This window comes from Chinchilla lanigera, unplaced genomic scaffold, assembly GCF_000276665.1.
Source record: "Chinchilla lanigera isolate Chin_1 unplaced genomic scaffold, ChiLan1.0 scaffold00069, whole genome shotgun sequence".
NCBI lineage: Eukaryota > Metazoa > Chordata > Mammalia > Rodentia > Chinchillidae > Chinchilla > Chinchilla lanigera.
Window position 1 is genome coordinate 688,643 of NW_004955470.1, and position 14,951 is coordinate 703,593.

At 42.5% G+C, this 14,951-nt stretch overlaps 2 gene segments (V, D, J or C); both read right to left on the reverse strand.

The window, feature by feature from the left end:
• Positions 1–1,649: 1,649 nt before the first annotated feature.
• LOC102013920 lies at positions 1,650–2,313 on the reverse strand. The segment is given in 2 exon segments: positions 1,650–2,033; positions 2,229–2,313. Coding segments are annotated over 2 exon segments (366 nt in total).
• A 4,536-nt stretch (positions 2,314–6,849) lies between these two features.
• LOC106150295 lies at positions 6,850–12,868 on the reverse strand. The segment is given in 2 exon segments: positions 6,850–7,180; positions 12,729–12,868. Coding segments are annotated over 2 exon segments (375 nt in total).
• Positions 12,869–14,951: the final 2,083 nt, after the last annotated feature.

The window sequence follows — 14,951 nt, forward strand, 5'->3', positions numbered from 1 at the left end:
GTACTTGCATTTTAAGATTTTGTTTACTTGATATGCACTAGTAACTAGAGGAGGTACAGGTCATCAAGGCATTTGTTAATTAGCATTGTTCTGTGTTTGGCATGTTTTAGAATACTAAGAGCTCATCTTAATTAACACATTGAATTGAAAAGGCAAAATTAGGTAAAGAAAAGACTGGAGAATAGAGACAAATAAAAACATCCTGTTTGTGAAATGAAGAAGTAAGGAGTGGGCTGCAAAGAGAGAATGTTTTCTACCACTAAACTTGAGATTTTTCTGAGAAAAACATTAGTATGACGCTCGAAGACTGTCTCTACAACGACTGCAACCTCTGCTGCTGCCGCCATCTTGACTGGAAAAATAAAAAGCATGCTTGTGGCCCTACGTTTTCCATGCCACATACTGTTGTCTTCCCAAGGAACTCAGTCTATTTTTCACACTGGGCTGAAATGCTGTGTTTATGGAAAGTGTTCAAGTGCCACAGTCCTAAAACACACACGTGCACAGGTAAAAATAGAGATCGGAGATATATTTTCCAGTACATAATGAAATCACCGCCTTTTTTCTTCACTTCTCAGACAACAGATAAACAAGAGGCAAGGCACTCTGCTGACTGCTAAAGCAAGACCCTGAGCTAGGTTCAGTGAGCCACTGAAAGGATCTGAATGATATCAGAGAGAACAGTGAGAATTCCTGTGTTCTGCTTGTCCTTCCAACTCACTGTACGGGCATCAGAATTGATACCAAGTATGATCAATAAAATCAACTGGAAAGAAGAAAAGAATTTAAATCTTCAGCTGCGTGTTTTAATATTACAATAGACACTTAACATTCAGTGCAAGTAATCTGTACCTTTCTGTGACCTCTGACATGCAATCAGTATTATGAGAGCACTGTAACATTGCACAGTAAAGTATCAAACACCTTTACTACGCCAGGATAATTGTGATAATAATACATGCCTTACAGGGAGTCTTGGTTGTAGCAACATGTATTATTCATTATTTTTTATTTGTGTTCCATAGCAGTATATTCGAAGTTAAGCTTTGCAAAATCTTTCATACATAATATCCAAGATTTTAATATTCCAGAAAGCAAAAAAGTATAAATTGTAGCACATGATTGAGTTACAGAAATTGGAGGAAAAAAGTTATACATGTAGAAGACCGAGGTATTTAGATCAGTGGAACAACATTGGGTCATCCCACAATGTGGGATACATGTCATTCCACATGTGTTTTTGGGTTAAGTATTCAACATCAAGAGTCAATCTGCATGTGAACTATGGATCTTCACTGATTGCAACAGAATTGCAATTCGTTGTGATGACACACTGTGTAGAGGTAGGGGCAGGGAAATAAAAAACATCTCTGCACTTTAACTTTTTTTGTGACTATAACTCTCCAAAGAAGATGAAAGTGTTTAAAAAATGTCGCTTGGAATCCACCGAAGAGCTTCTCTCTTGCCATGTGAATACAAAATGATGCCACAATCCACATTATTCCAGTCTACTTTGGATTGATGCCCTTCATTATATCAGGATTGAGACACAAAAAAGAAAGTTATGGATTAGAGGAGGTCTCTTGAACACTTCTACCAAATCCTTCCAGTGACCTTCAAAGCCTGGATGCATCTGAAGAACATGACCTGCTGTTGGACACACCAAGAGGAGCAGCTGGGGCAGCCCAGCCTCACACTTCTGCTTCCCTGGGAGGTTTATGTCATGGCTTGTTTCACTGTGGGCATATAACCTTGTTGACAGTAGTAAGTTCCAACATCTTCAGGCTCCAGGCTGCTGATGGTGAGAGTGAAGCCTGTCCCCGACCCACTGCCGCTGAAGCGGGCTGGGATGCCAGTGGCCCTGCTCGAGGCACCATAGATGAGGAGCCTGGGAGCCTGGCGAGGTTTCTGCTGGTACCAGGCTAGGTAGTTGCTAACACCCTGACTGGCCGTGCAGCTGAGAGTGGCTGTTTCTCCTGGAGACAAAGCCAGGGAGGCTGGAGTCTGGGTCAACAGGATTTGTCCAGTGGAATCTGAGATTGAAACGAAAAACAGAAATGTCACCCATGTATTCCAGGTCATACCAACTGTTTTCTCAGTTGAGCTAAACTCATTGATCTACATTGAACTTTTACAACTGTGCTTATTGAACAGAGACGCTGGTACTGACCATAGAAGCCAACACTGAGTTTTCACAGATATGCAGAAATATCCCAAATAGCCCTCAACTTGGACCCAGAGTAACAGGAGACAGAGAAGTTGAGCCAGAGCCGCCATGGTGCACGCTAGGTCCTCCCTGGTGCAGATCTTCCTCGGAGCACCAGCCCAGGCAATGATATGGGCTCTGAACAGCAGTGATATTGGGAGGAGCATGCAAAGCAGCAGGAGCCAAATGAGCTGAGCTTGCAGCTGCGGAAACACTGGAGTCTTTTTTCCACAGTTGAGCGAGCCATGCCCAGGTGGCCAGGTCAGAAGGCCCTTGGCTCAGCCTGAGCTCAGCATTTCTCCTCTGTGGTCACAGAACTTGCTATTGTTTTCTTCCTGTCTAACCAAACCTCTAGACTCAGGCAGATGCTGTTCAGTACAAACCTATTAAGAACAAGATAGAAGCCTATAGGGTTGTTTCTCTCCACCTCTAATGAGTCTCATCGTCTCCCTATGTACCTAATTGTGTCTGGTTGAAATAGAGCTTTGTATGAAATTTGTCTTGCAGACGTTCTTCTCCTTTGTAGTTTTTCAGTCTTTCCCAGGGTCCTTAATGCAGCCTTACGCTTCTGAGAATTTGCAAAGGGCAACAATTGTTTAGGCTTAGTAGCGTAGGTCAGTGGACAACCACAACCTCACAGAGAAGCAGCAGTGGGTCTCTCTTTCTTCAACACATGATACCATTTTGCTAAAATCAGAACTTGAACTTTCTGTGCAGGCAATGAACTTATCTTTGGGTGATTCTCCATGTCATTTTATTACAGTGCATCAGGCAACCCAAACTCTGGCCCTTTTACCTTAATGATGTTGGAGAACTGTGTTTCTACTTGTCATAAAGTCTCTAAAATTATCATATTCACCAATAAAATTTTGAGTATTTTTTTCCTTCAGAAAAAGAAAAATACAGGCATGTCCACATTTATCCCTTTTATTCAAAATTGTACTGAAGATGCTAAGAAATACAACAAGAAGACAAAGCAATGAAATTCACAGATTGAAAGAAAAAAGGCATATCTTCACATACTTACAACAAAATTTCACATAAATTCCTAAAGACTGAACCAAAAATCACTGGAAAAATAATTTGATTCAGGCTCTGTGTTCACTGTCAATACACTCACTATGTCTTGTAAATTAAAAAACATTGAGATAAATACAGATATTTTTCCATATTCATCAAGTAGAAAACTTGGTATTATTAAAATTTAATTTTCTCAGAGGATGTATGTATAGAAAATATATTTTGTGCAATGAAATGCAGTCAGTCTACAAATCATTTATTACATCTGATGGACAGAGCAACTTTATGGAAGATAAAAGTATGTAATGCAGCAACCATTGTTAATTACTATCTTCTTGTTTTGAGGTCATGTTTCGTTTTTTGTGTTGGTTTGGTTTCCTCTTCGTTATTATTTTGTTAGTTTTTTCAATCGTTAAAATAAAAAATAAAAATGAATTGATGAGCAGTTTGTAGAATATTCAAGAAAAATCAAAGAACCTAAATAGGCCCAGAAATTTCAAGGAATAGAAATAGAATATGGGGACAGGGGATGTGGGTCAGCAGAATGAATGCCTGCCTGGCAAGTACAAGGTCCTGAGCTTGCCTCTAGGTACCAAGAAAGAAAAAAAATAGAATATGAATAAAAGTATATGTTAAGACTTTTATAGGGAATTGCGATATACTTCATCAGTACAGCATAAGACGCTGGGTTCGACCTCGAGCATTGCAAAAGTGGGTGGGGATTATGGAAGAAATTCGGGGAAGACAATATTGTGCACCACAGGAACAAAGATAAATAAGCTGAAGAAGCAAAAAGGAAGAGTCCAGGAGAAAAAGAGCTACATATACATATTTCTACAAAGATAGTAAAGTTAATTATATGTACATCTGCCATTTTTTTTCCATTCAGTGGTGAGGAGCAATGGGAAATGAAACTGAAATTAAGTACATATTGAAAAATTTTAATCCATATGACATCATGTAGAAATATCAATTCATGGAATATCATAGCCTACAGGTATGAGTCAGAAAGCTCCAGGAAAGAGGCCAAGAGGATAACTTTATGCCTTAAAAGTAGGCAAACAGGGCTGAGGATACACCTCACTGGCATAAGCGCCTGCAAGGCAAGTGCAAGGTCCTGACTTTGATATCCGGTACAAAAAAAAAAAAAAAGTAGGCAACATTTAAACAGGACACAAACATGCACATAGAGTCACAGGAGAGAAATATTGGTAAGTTAGACTTCACTAAAAGTCATGAAAGAAACTACATAAGACACAAAGAAATGGAAAGATACCCCATGTTCCTGTACTGGAGGAATTAATACTGCTAAAATGTTCATACCATCCAAGGGGAATTACAGAGTCAATGTAATCTCTATGAAAATTACAGTGGGAAAATTCCTCTGGAATAACAATTTATCCTGAAAAAGCAAAACGTTTTCCTGCCTTCTTTTTTAACGAATTTCCTCTCCACCTCATGGACTCATCCAACTCAAGTCTATCAGTTATCCCTATATATTAGATTTTCCTTTTCTAGAATTTCATACAAGAGAAGTTATATAGCTTCTATTCCCTAGTGCCTTCCTATTTGTACAAAACATAGTTGTTTTTAGGTCAATTCATGTTGTTCATGTACCAATAATGTGATCTTCTTTCTTTCTGAATACTATTTAATGGATGGTGACGTCATAACTTCTTGCTTCATGTGCTGAGGACGGTTTAGGTACTTCTCACTTCAGGCTGTTATGAACAAAGTTACTTTTAGTAGCCTTTCACAAGATGCTGAGTGAACAGGTGTTTTCAAGCATGTTAGTCAAAGGCCTGAAAGAGCTACTCTTGGGCGTGATGCATCGACCATAAGTTCTTAAGACTCTGCCAAGTTATTCTCCTAGGAAGTAATGTGGTCATCATTTCCAGCAGGAATCGGTGAGCATTTAAGATGTGCACACTATTTGCTCTTTAAGATATTGTTTAATTGATACACAATAGTAACTAAAGGAGGTACAGGTCATTAAGGCATTTGTTAATTAGCATTATTCTGTGTTCAGCATGTTTTAGAATACCAAGAGCTCATCTTAATTAATACATTCAATTGAAAAGGCAATAGTAAGTAAAGAAAAAACTGGAGAGTAGCAATAAATAAATACAGCCAGTTAGTGAAATAAGGAAGTAGGGAACGGGTTATTCAGAGAGAATGCTTCCTACTGTTGAACCTCAGATTGTTCTGGGAAAGAAGTTAGCATTATGCTTAAAGACTGTGTCCCTACAATGAACGTAACCTCCTCTGCTGCCGCCATCTTGACTGGAAAAATAAAAAGCATGCTAGTGACCCTATGCTTTCCATGTCACATCCTGTTGTCTTCCCAAAGAACTAAGTCTATTTTTCGCACTGGGATGAAATGTTGTGTTTATGGAAAGTGATCTAGTGCCACAGTCCTAAAGGCCACATATGCAGATATAAATATGACACAGAAGATATTTTTCCCAGTACGCAACGAAGCCACCTCTTTTTTTTCTTTACTTCTCAGAAAACAGGTCAACAAGAGCCAAGGCACTTCCCTGACTGGTGGAGAAAGACACTGAGCTAGGTTCAGTGAACCAGTGAAAGGATCTGAATGATATAAAAAAGAACAGTAAGAGTTCCTGAGTTCCGCTGTCCTTCCAACTGACTTTATGGGCATCAGAATTTATTTCAAGGGTGCATCAATAAAATCAACTTGTAAGACAAAAAAAATTTAAAAAATCCTTTGCATGTTTTAAAATTCCGAGGGACACTTAACATTCAGTCCAAGTACTCTGTACCCTTCTGGTGACCTCTGACACACAATCAATACCATGAAAGCACTGTCATACTGCATAGAAAGTATCTAATACCTTTGCTAAGTCAGGATATTGGAGATAATAATAGATGCTATAAAGGGAGTCTTGGTAGTAGCCAAATGTTTTATTCATTATTTTATTTTTCTGTGTTCCTTAGCAGTATATTTTGAGATTCGCTTTTGAAAATCTTCCACACTGTAAACTCCAAGATTTTATTTTTCCAGAAAAGGAAAATTATAGATGCGGGAAGTCATGATGGCCTTACAGGAATTGGAGGATAAAGAAGATGCACAGGTAGAAAGCAGTGGTATTCGGGCAGTGAAACAACATTGGATGCATGTCATTATACATGTGTTTTCTGGTAAAATGTTCAACATCAAGGGTCATCCTTAATGTAAACTGTGGATCTTGAATGATTGCCATAGAATTGCAACTGATTTTGATTATACAATGTAAAGATATATGGGCAGGGATATAAAAGACACCGCTGCAGTTTAAATTCTTTTGTGACTGTAAATCTCCAAAAGGGATGAAAGTCTTTCAAAATTATTGCTTGGAATTCATAGAAGAACTTCTCTGTTGCCCGGTGAATACAAAATGGTGCCACAATCCACATTGTTCCAGTGTACTTTGGGCTGGTGTCTTTCATTGAAGCAAGAATGAGAAATCGAAAAGAAAATTACAGAATAGAGGCCCTCTCTTGAACCCTTCTACCAAATCCTTCCAGTGACCTTCAAAGCCTGGATGCATCTGAGGAACTTGCTCTGCTGGTGGACACACCAAGAGGAGCAGGTGGGACAGCCGAGCCTCACACTTCTGCTTCCCTGGGAGGTTTATGTCATGGCTTGTATCACTGTGGGAGGGGACCTCTGATACTGTGGACAGCAGTAAGTTGCAACATCTTCAGGCTGCAGGCTGCTGATGGTGAGAGTGAAATCTGTCCCAGACGCACTCCCGCTGAACCTGGGTGGGACCCGAGACTGCAAAGTGGTTGCATAGTAGATCAGGAGTTTAGGAGCTTGCCCTGGTTTCTGCTGATACCAGTTTAAGAATTTGTTAACACTCTGACTGGCCTGACAAGAGATGGTGACTGTGTCTCCTGCAGATGCAGGTAAGGATGGAGGCTGTGTCAACTGGATGTCACATGTGGTCTCTGAAATCGGAAACAACAATACCATCACAGTTATTCATGATAAAACAGGACCTCCCTGAAACCTCAGGCAACTCTGACCAAGTGAGCTGCGGAAATTCCTGGTGCTGTCCTTCCTCACCTGGGACCCAGAGCAGCAAGAGGCCCAGAAACGGAGCGGAGACCCCCGTGTCCATGCTGTGTCCTGACTGGGACTGACTCCTGCACAGGATGAGACCTGCAGCCTATTAAGAAGTCCTCAAGCAGCTGGCTGTGCTCCAGGGATATGCAAATGAGCAGGGCTGAGAGGGGTGTGGCCCAGCTGCAGGGCAGGCTCATCTCAGGACAGGCTCAGTGTTCTCTGGGGTCCCTGTCCACACCAGGGCAGCACAGATTTCACGCAGAGAATGTATTTCTCCATTGGGCCACAGGACTGCATCCGGCTGCTCTCCCATAAGTACAGTGAACTTGTTCTCATGTTTCAGAATGCACTTTACTTGAGGACCACAGTGCTGTGTTATGATCCCTTTGAGAAGGAGGAATTAAGGGAAACAAATGGGCTGTCTCAACCTCAGGGTAAAAATGAGAAGTAAAGACAGGAAGAGAGCAGAATTAATAAACTCTTTGAACTTATCTGGGTTCCATTACTCATTATCACAGCTGGACTCAGAGGGCAGGGGAAGACCTATGCACTTATGCTTTCTAGCCTCAGACTTCCCCAGCAGACACACGAGCACCTGTTTCTCCCTGTCTTCCAACAAACGCAGTTCTAAGGCCCAGCCTGCTTCTTGCTCTCCTTGTTCTTTTCAGGATGTTAGAATTATTTCAGAAGCAATGCAAGTAAAGGAATGTTTTTAAAATCATAGACAGAAGTCTGGGTGTTGGAATATTTAAGAATGGAGCAGCAGCTTGGATACAGTAGAAAGGACCCAAGTCCTTCCTTTCTGATTTAGCAGTGTCAACACCTTGTTTTCATGGTTGGGATGAAGGCTTCATGATCTCAAGAGGACTGCGGTGCCTCTATGCCTCATGACTCTTACAAGAGTTTATGGAAGATATCCAAGCAAAACTTTTCACCTCCTCCTCCCATCTCAGGTGTATGAAAATCTTCCCCAGCACCTGTGCACCTTCTTCTTTCCTCTCACATCTCACTTCTGAGATGCTCACAGGAGCCTTCCAATCCCTGCTCCTGCTGAGGCTGCAAGAGGTTCATCTGTGTCTGCCATGCACAGCAGGTCCAAGGTGCTGCTGAATAAACTGAAGAAAACAGAGATGACTGCTGGGAAAGGGATCAATTTTTAATAGGCCTTTAATGATAAATAACCCTGTGCTTCTAACTTATATTGGATGGAGAAGAGAGATCTGAAGAAAAATTGTATCTGCTGTGTTAGGAACAAGCAGGACTCTAGGATAACAGGGAAAACAAATCCTCCTTCTCCAGGTGCTGAGGGTGCATCAGGAACTGAGATGTGGGCAGTGAATTTAGGGTCTTCATAGATTTTCAAGCACTGGAGTGAAAGGGAGGCGTTTGGAACAGGATCCAGAAACTGGGCTGAGGTCAGGCTTGCAGTGCTGAGAGCTGCAGATCTGTGCCCTGGACTGTGAGAAGCAGTTGCTCCCCCTGACCCATGGGGCTGAGAGCTTGTAAAACCAGAAACTCTGCCCATGTGGCACCTGGCAGTGGATCCAGGGAAGGAAAGTACTCAACACTCTGGGTGCTGAGCAAACAGAGAGCCCCCAGTAGGAGCAACAAGTTGAGAGACCAGGACCAGCTGCCCTGGTTCTGTGAGCTGAAGATTTCCCTGAGGGAGAACCTGAGCAGCTGATCTCACTGCTCCTCAGGGACAGAGGCCAAGGAGAGAATCAGCAAATATTCTCATTCTGGAGTCTCGAATCACTCAGCTTCTGATCTGCTTAGAAGGATGAAGAGCATGTGTTACACAAATAAATACATAAATTGCTTATCTGCTGTGTGCATGTAATATACGTTAAATGTTAAATTCATGTGGTAAGAAATGATCTCTTCAATCGCTTGTGTAATATACTGTGTTAAATAATGGCAAGTTGCAACTGATCAGTGAGACCCCAGAGTCAGCACATCACTTCCTGATCCTTCCCCACCGCAGAATCTGAACAGAAAAGAAGCTCAGGGCCCACTCTTACCCCTGTGGACCGAGCAGTGACCTGCGCTCACTGCTGAGGACTCTGCGGAACAGCAGAAGACAGGTCTGCAGTCACAGCCCCTCTCCCCGCACCCCTACCCCTCCTCTCAGGGACTCCTCCAGGGCATCTCCTCTGCATCTCCAGAGTTGAGTTCTGCGGGTTCTGTCACCTCCACCTCTGAATTCCTGAGGCCACTTCTTTCTTGCTTCACTCACGTGGCCATTGGCTCACAGACCCCACAGCCACGTGAGTCCTAAAGGATGAGCAGACAGCTCCCTGCCTTAGAGGCTCACTAAGGAGAGAATATCACTTCTACTCTTCCATTGTTTCTAGAATGAGGCCTCAGTGCTTGTTTATTGTGGGCTTGTTCGCCCTCTAGTGGAAGTTCTGTAACATAGCACTCTATTCATTTTGGTACCCTAAGGCCTTCACTGATGGTTTCAAATACATTTATGAAACTGATCCTATTCTATCAATTACCAGGCAAGTTTCTATACAAAATTCAAGTAATTCCTCTTAATAAATCTCCCTCCTACTAAGGACAAAAGACTAACAGTTCACCTAGAGTTCTATAAAGATAATGGTCCCAGGGCAGTGAACATAACATGTATGTAACCCTCATAATATGACCAAGATGTAGGTCTGGCAAAGACAACCGGCCCTTAAGACCATGCAGGAGGTGGTGGTAGACTGAAGAATCATGGTATAGATCTGTAATCCCAGCCCATCCTTGGTATCCCAGAATCCCTTCCAGAGCAGCGTGAGAGAACCCCAGCAATTGCACGTTGCACACTCAGCAGTTGGTGAGTGGTTGCAGCTGTGACAGCAGAAATGAGGGAAGGTGCCAGAAGTGCTACGCTCCTGCACTGCACTCTCTACCTCTCTCCTTAGTCTATGCACAGGATGTGAGGAAGGGATAACAGGGAGCCTTGGGCCCAGGCACATCCCTGCTTCCACCAACAGCTCTTTTTCTTAAGGGCCTCCAGGATCACTAGATTCATGTCTGACAGTTTAACATCTCTCAGGTAACAGCTGCTTTGACTTTTCATTGAAAACAATGAACCTGAAGAATAGGAATATACTATTGCCCCTGTGGGACATAACAGTCTTAGAATCATGGTAGCCCCATTGCTAGTACATTGGTGACTCTGCTATGGCAGGTGTTGTTCACAGTATTACAAATATTAACTCATTCCAGAAAACTTGCGAGAGGATTGATGGTGTCTGAACCGAAGGAGGAGGTGATAATACATAAAGCTCAAAACTGAAGGAACACTCTCAGAATAAAAGACACAGACATTTGTGTTCACGTTGAAGATGGTAACAAAACAATTATTCAACTTTACCCCTGATTGCTAGTATTTTGAAATGCTGGTTGTTACGGCTATACAGTTGGGTTAATAAATTAGGCATGTAGATCTGTATCATTTAGTTCATTCACAGTAGTTTTATAGTTCAATTGCAATTATATTTTTATCTGTAATGATATAAATTTTTATATTTTTAAATTTTCAAGTTTTACTTGTTTTATTGCATTTAGTCAGAGTTGTAAGTGAAGTAACATGTATTTTTACCTAAAAATACTCTGAACAAAAGAAATTAGGAATACACTCTTCATATTTACTGCTTATTCTCTCTAAGGTAATAAACACAATTGTAGCTGGGGATTTAGCTCAACAGCGCAGAGCCTGCCTGGCAAGCACAAGGTCGTGAGTTCGATTTCTGGTACTGAAAACCAAACAAATAAATAAATAAATAAACACAATTGTAGATATTTTGCTTGCAGGAAGAAAACTTCTCAGTCTCAGCTCATTAACCACCTCCTGAGCTCAAGTTGTAACCAGTGGTTAACACAGTACCAAAATGAGAAAAAAACAAAGTAACTGAATACTTTCTCATTTACTCGTTGCCAGGAAACTCTTGGTTAGGGTAATATTTCCTTCTCTTCTCCTTGCTTCCTCTTTTTAATCACTGTCACCTTGTAATATACAAACAGCACTTGGATTATGGATTAAATAGAGAAATGCTATGAGTAACCCTCATCCCACACATCTCTAAGCTGTACTCGAAGAAGGATGGCATTGTAAACTTTTTTTATAACATAGTAACAGTGCTAAAGGGAAGGGCTGACTCCTTAGATTTATTCTGACAGGGCCCTTCCTGAGATGAATATTGACTCAGCATGGGGGAGAAAGGAAGCAAAACAGCTGAACACCAAAGAGAATGTCTGGGGCCACCAGACCTATTGGAGTAAATGTTGGTGAGGGTTCTGCTCTGGCTGTAACACTGTGAGTGACACAGGTAATTTGAAATGCGCTGACCAAAATGACTTTTTAACATGCTGTAAATGTGTATTTGTATTGATCTACAACCTGGCCCTGAGCCAAACAAATCTGCTCAGCACTAGAAATATACATAGTGTAATAAAGGAACTAAGCTTCTATTTCTAGTTTAGTTTTATCTAGCAATGTACTTTTCACATTTATGTGTGAGACAGCACAGAGTTAGATGGGGTATTTAGTAATATCTAGAGAAATAGCAAGCTGGTAGACTTTACCCAAATGTCTGTCCCTCACACTGCACCAGGCCGGGATATATGACAGCCAAGGTATACATAGCACATGGCTGGATCTAGTCCAAAAAATATTTAAAAATTGTGCAAACATTTAAAAATTCTTGCATGGAATACATGCATGCAAGGGCTTTTCTGTTGCTATCTGAATCATAATGTTTGCCATAACCCGAGCTGTTCAGCAATGCTCACGTGTGCCTGCATTAAATCATGAGGTCTGCACTGCTGGAAAAGAGAAGGAGGAGAGATAGTTAGGGTGCAGAGGAGCCTCGCTCCATCCTTCCACCCCAACCTCCCAGTGCCCAGCAAAACTTGGCTGCATCTGAGAAATGTGCTTAGCAGGTAGAGACACCAGGAGGAGCAGCTGGGGCCACCCAGCCTAACACTTCTGCTTCCCTGGCTGGTTTGTGTTACGGCCTGTATTATCACTGCGGGGGGCTCATCCCAAGTCTGTAGACAGTAATAAATCCCAACATCTTCAGGCTGCAGGCTGCTGATGGTGAGAGAAAAATCTGTCCCAGACCCACTGTCGCTTGAGGGGACCCCAGGTTGTAAACTGATGTATCATACATCAAGAGTTTAGGAGCTTTTCCTGGTTCCTGCTGATACCAGTGTAACCACTGCTCAACATCCTCACTGGCCCGACAACTGAGGGTGACTGTGTCTCCTATAGATGCAGGTGAGGAGGATGCAGGCTGGGTCATTGGGTGTCACATCTGCACCTGATAATGGAGACATGACAAATATCAGCACAGTTAATCATGATAAAACACCTCCTTGAAGGTTTAGGCAGCAAAATACACACTGTGCTGAGAAAGTTCCCAGGCTGTCTCTTACCTGGCAGCGAGAGCAGCAGGATTCCCACGACCTGAGCGGGGACCCTCATGTCCATGCTGTGTCCTGACTGGGACTGAGTCCTGCACAGGGTGTGACAGCCTATGAAGAAGTCCTCAGGGCCTGGGCTGTGCTCTGGGACATGCAAATCAGTAGAGTGGGCGGGGTGGGCACAGCTGCTGACCTGCCTCATCTCTGTAGAGTCCTAGTGTCCCCTGGTGTCCATGTTCACACCAGAGCAGCACAGATTTCCCTTCAGAACATGTCTCTTCCTTGGGGAACAGGAGAGAATCAGGCTGCTCTCCCATGGGTAGACTGAACTGCTGTTCTTTACACGGTTGAGAACACACTTTGCTTGAGTTCCTTCACCACTGCTCTATGTTAGGGACCTTGAGAAGGAGGAATGTAGCAAAGCAAGGGGCTGCTTGAGGCACAGGATATTGAAAAAGAAAAACAAGAAATGAAGACAGGAAGTGAGTATAGTTTAGAAACGATTTGAACTTGTGTGGGTTCCTCCACACATGATCACAGCCTGACTAAGATGGCAGGGGAAGACATAACCAATTACGGTTTCCAGTCCTTCGGATCTTAGACTCCCACAAAATGCACACATGAGCACATAATTTTGCCTCTCTTCCAACAAAGACCCATGATAGTGGTCTTAATTTGCTTCTCAGGATACCTTAGAATATTTTAGAGGACAAGAGTAGAAAGCATGGCAATAGATAAAACCATAAACAGAATTCTGAAGTTTGGAGAATCTAGAATCGGTACAAAAGCTTAGAGACAGTGGAAAGTCTTCAAAATCTTTATTCCTGGTGTGCCACACAGAACTGGCAGTGTTGGTCATAATGCCTCAGGATCTCAAGAGGGCTGCAGTGTTTCTATGCCTCACTTATTCCTATAACTGTTTCAGGAAGAAATTCAGGCAAAGCTTTTCACCTGCCCTATTTTGAAATCTTTCCTAGTACTTGCCCATCTGCTTGATTTCCCCTGCATCTCACTTCTGAGATGGTCGCATGGCCTGCAAATCCCTGCTCCTGCCCTGGGCTGGAGGAGGCTGGTCTGTGTGTACCAGGCACAGCAGGTCAGAGCCTGTGCTTACTCACTCAAAGGAAAGAGGAGATGGCTGTTGTAAATACTTTTAATTTTCAAAAAGCCCATTTTAAAGTTTCCCTGTACCTCTACCTTATATTGAATGGAGAAGAGAGATCTGAAGGAAAACTTTATCTGCTGGTGTTGGAACAAGCAGGACCAGGATGAAGATGAAGACAAATCTCCTTCTCCAAGTGACAATGCTGGTTTTAGAAAGTGTGGAAGGGGACCTAGGAATTCAAAGGCAGGAGAGCTTCCAGCCTGGAATGACATGGAGAGGTTTTCAAACAAGGTTTTCAAATGAGGGCTGAGGTCAGGTTTGCTGTGCTCAGAGCTGCTGGGCTCTCATCTGGCTAGGGAACCCAGCAGGGGTCAGGGACCCTGCCCATGGCACTTGCCCCATTTGCAGAGTCTTGACTCACTCAGCATTTGTTCTGCTTAGAAAGACCAAGAGCACGTGTTACACAAATAAATATGTAAATCTGATGGTTTGTGTCTGCATGTCCCCTCAAATCCTCATGTAATCATGGGGTGGGCTTCTAGACTTTTGATTGATCCATAGTCCAATGCTGAGATCATGGGTATGAGTGCTACACCTGGCCCTGGAGCAAATAGTTTGCATACAATAGAAGGGAGCAAAAGAGGCTGTTTGTGGCCGTTCCTCCCTTTTGTCCTTGTTCCTTTTGCTATCTTCTCCCACCTTGAACTGTTGCCCTGTGCCATGTGCACTCTGACTTGGAGCGGACAAACTATGGACTGAAACGTCCACCAACTGTAAGTTAAATAAACCTTTCCTTCCTTAATTGTGGGTGTCAGGTATTTTGTCTCAACAATGAGAGAAAAGTAATTAAGACACATACTTCTCTCCAATTGTTATTGGTCTATTTAGACTGCCTCTTCATGAGTCAGTTTTTATAGTTGGTTTCCTGGGGAGGTGGAGAGGTGGCCCTGGATCACAGGGGATCCTTTTAGCTTGAGAAGAAGACAGATACTGTAAATGCTTGCCTGTAGTTTTTCCAGATTTGGACGCCCCACAAGTATAAAGGTAACAGGCATAGTAGGTTTAGGTTTGGATTGACAGACGGATTTGTTGGGTTCTTCATAAGTTTTTATTCAGTTTTCTTACTAGAT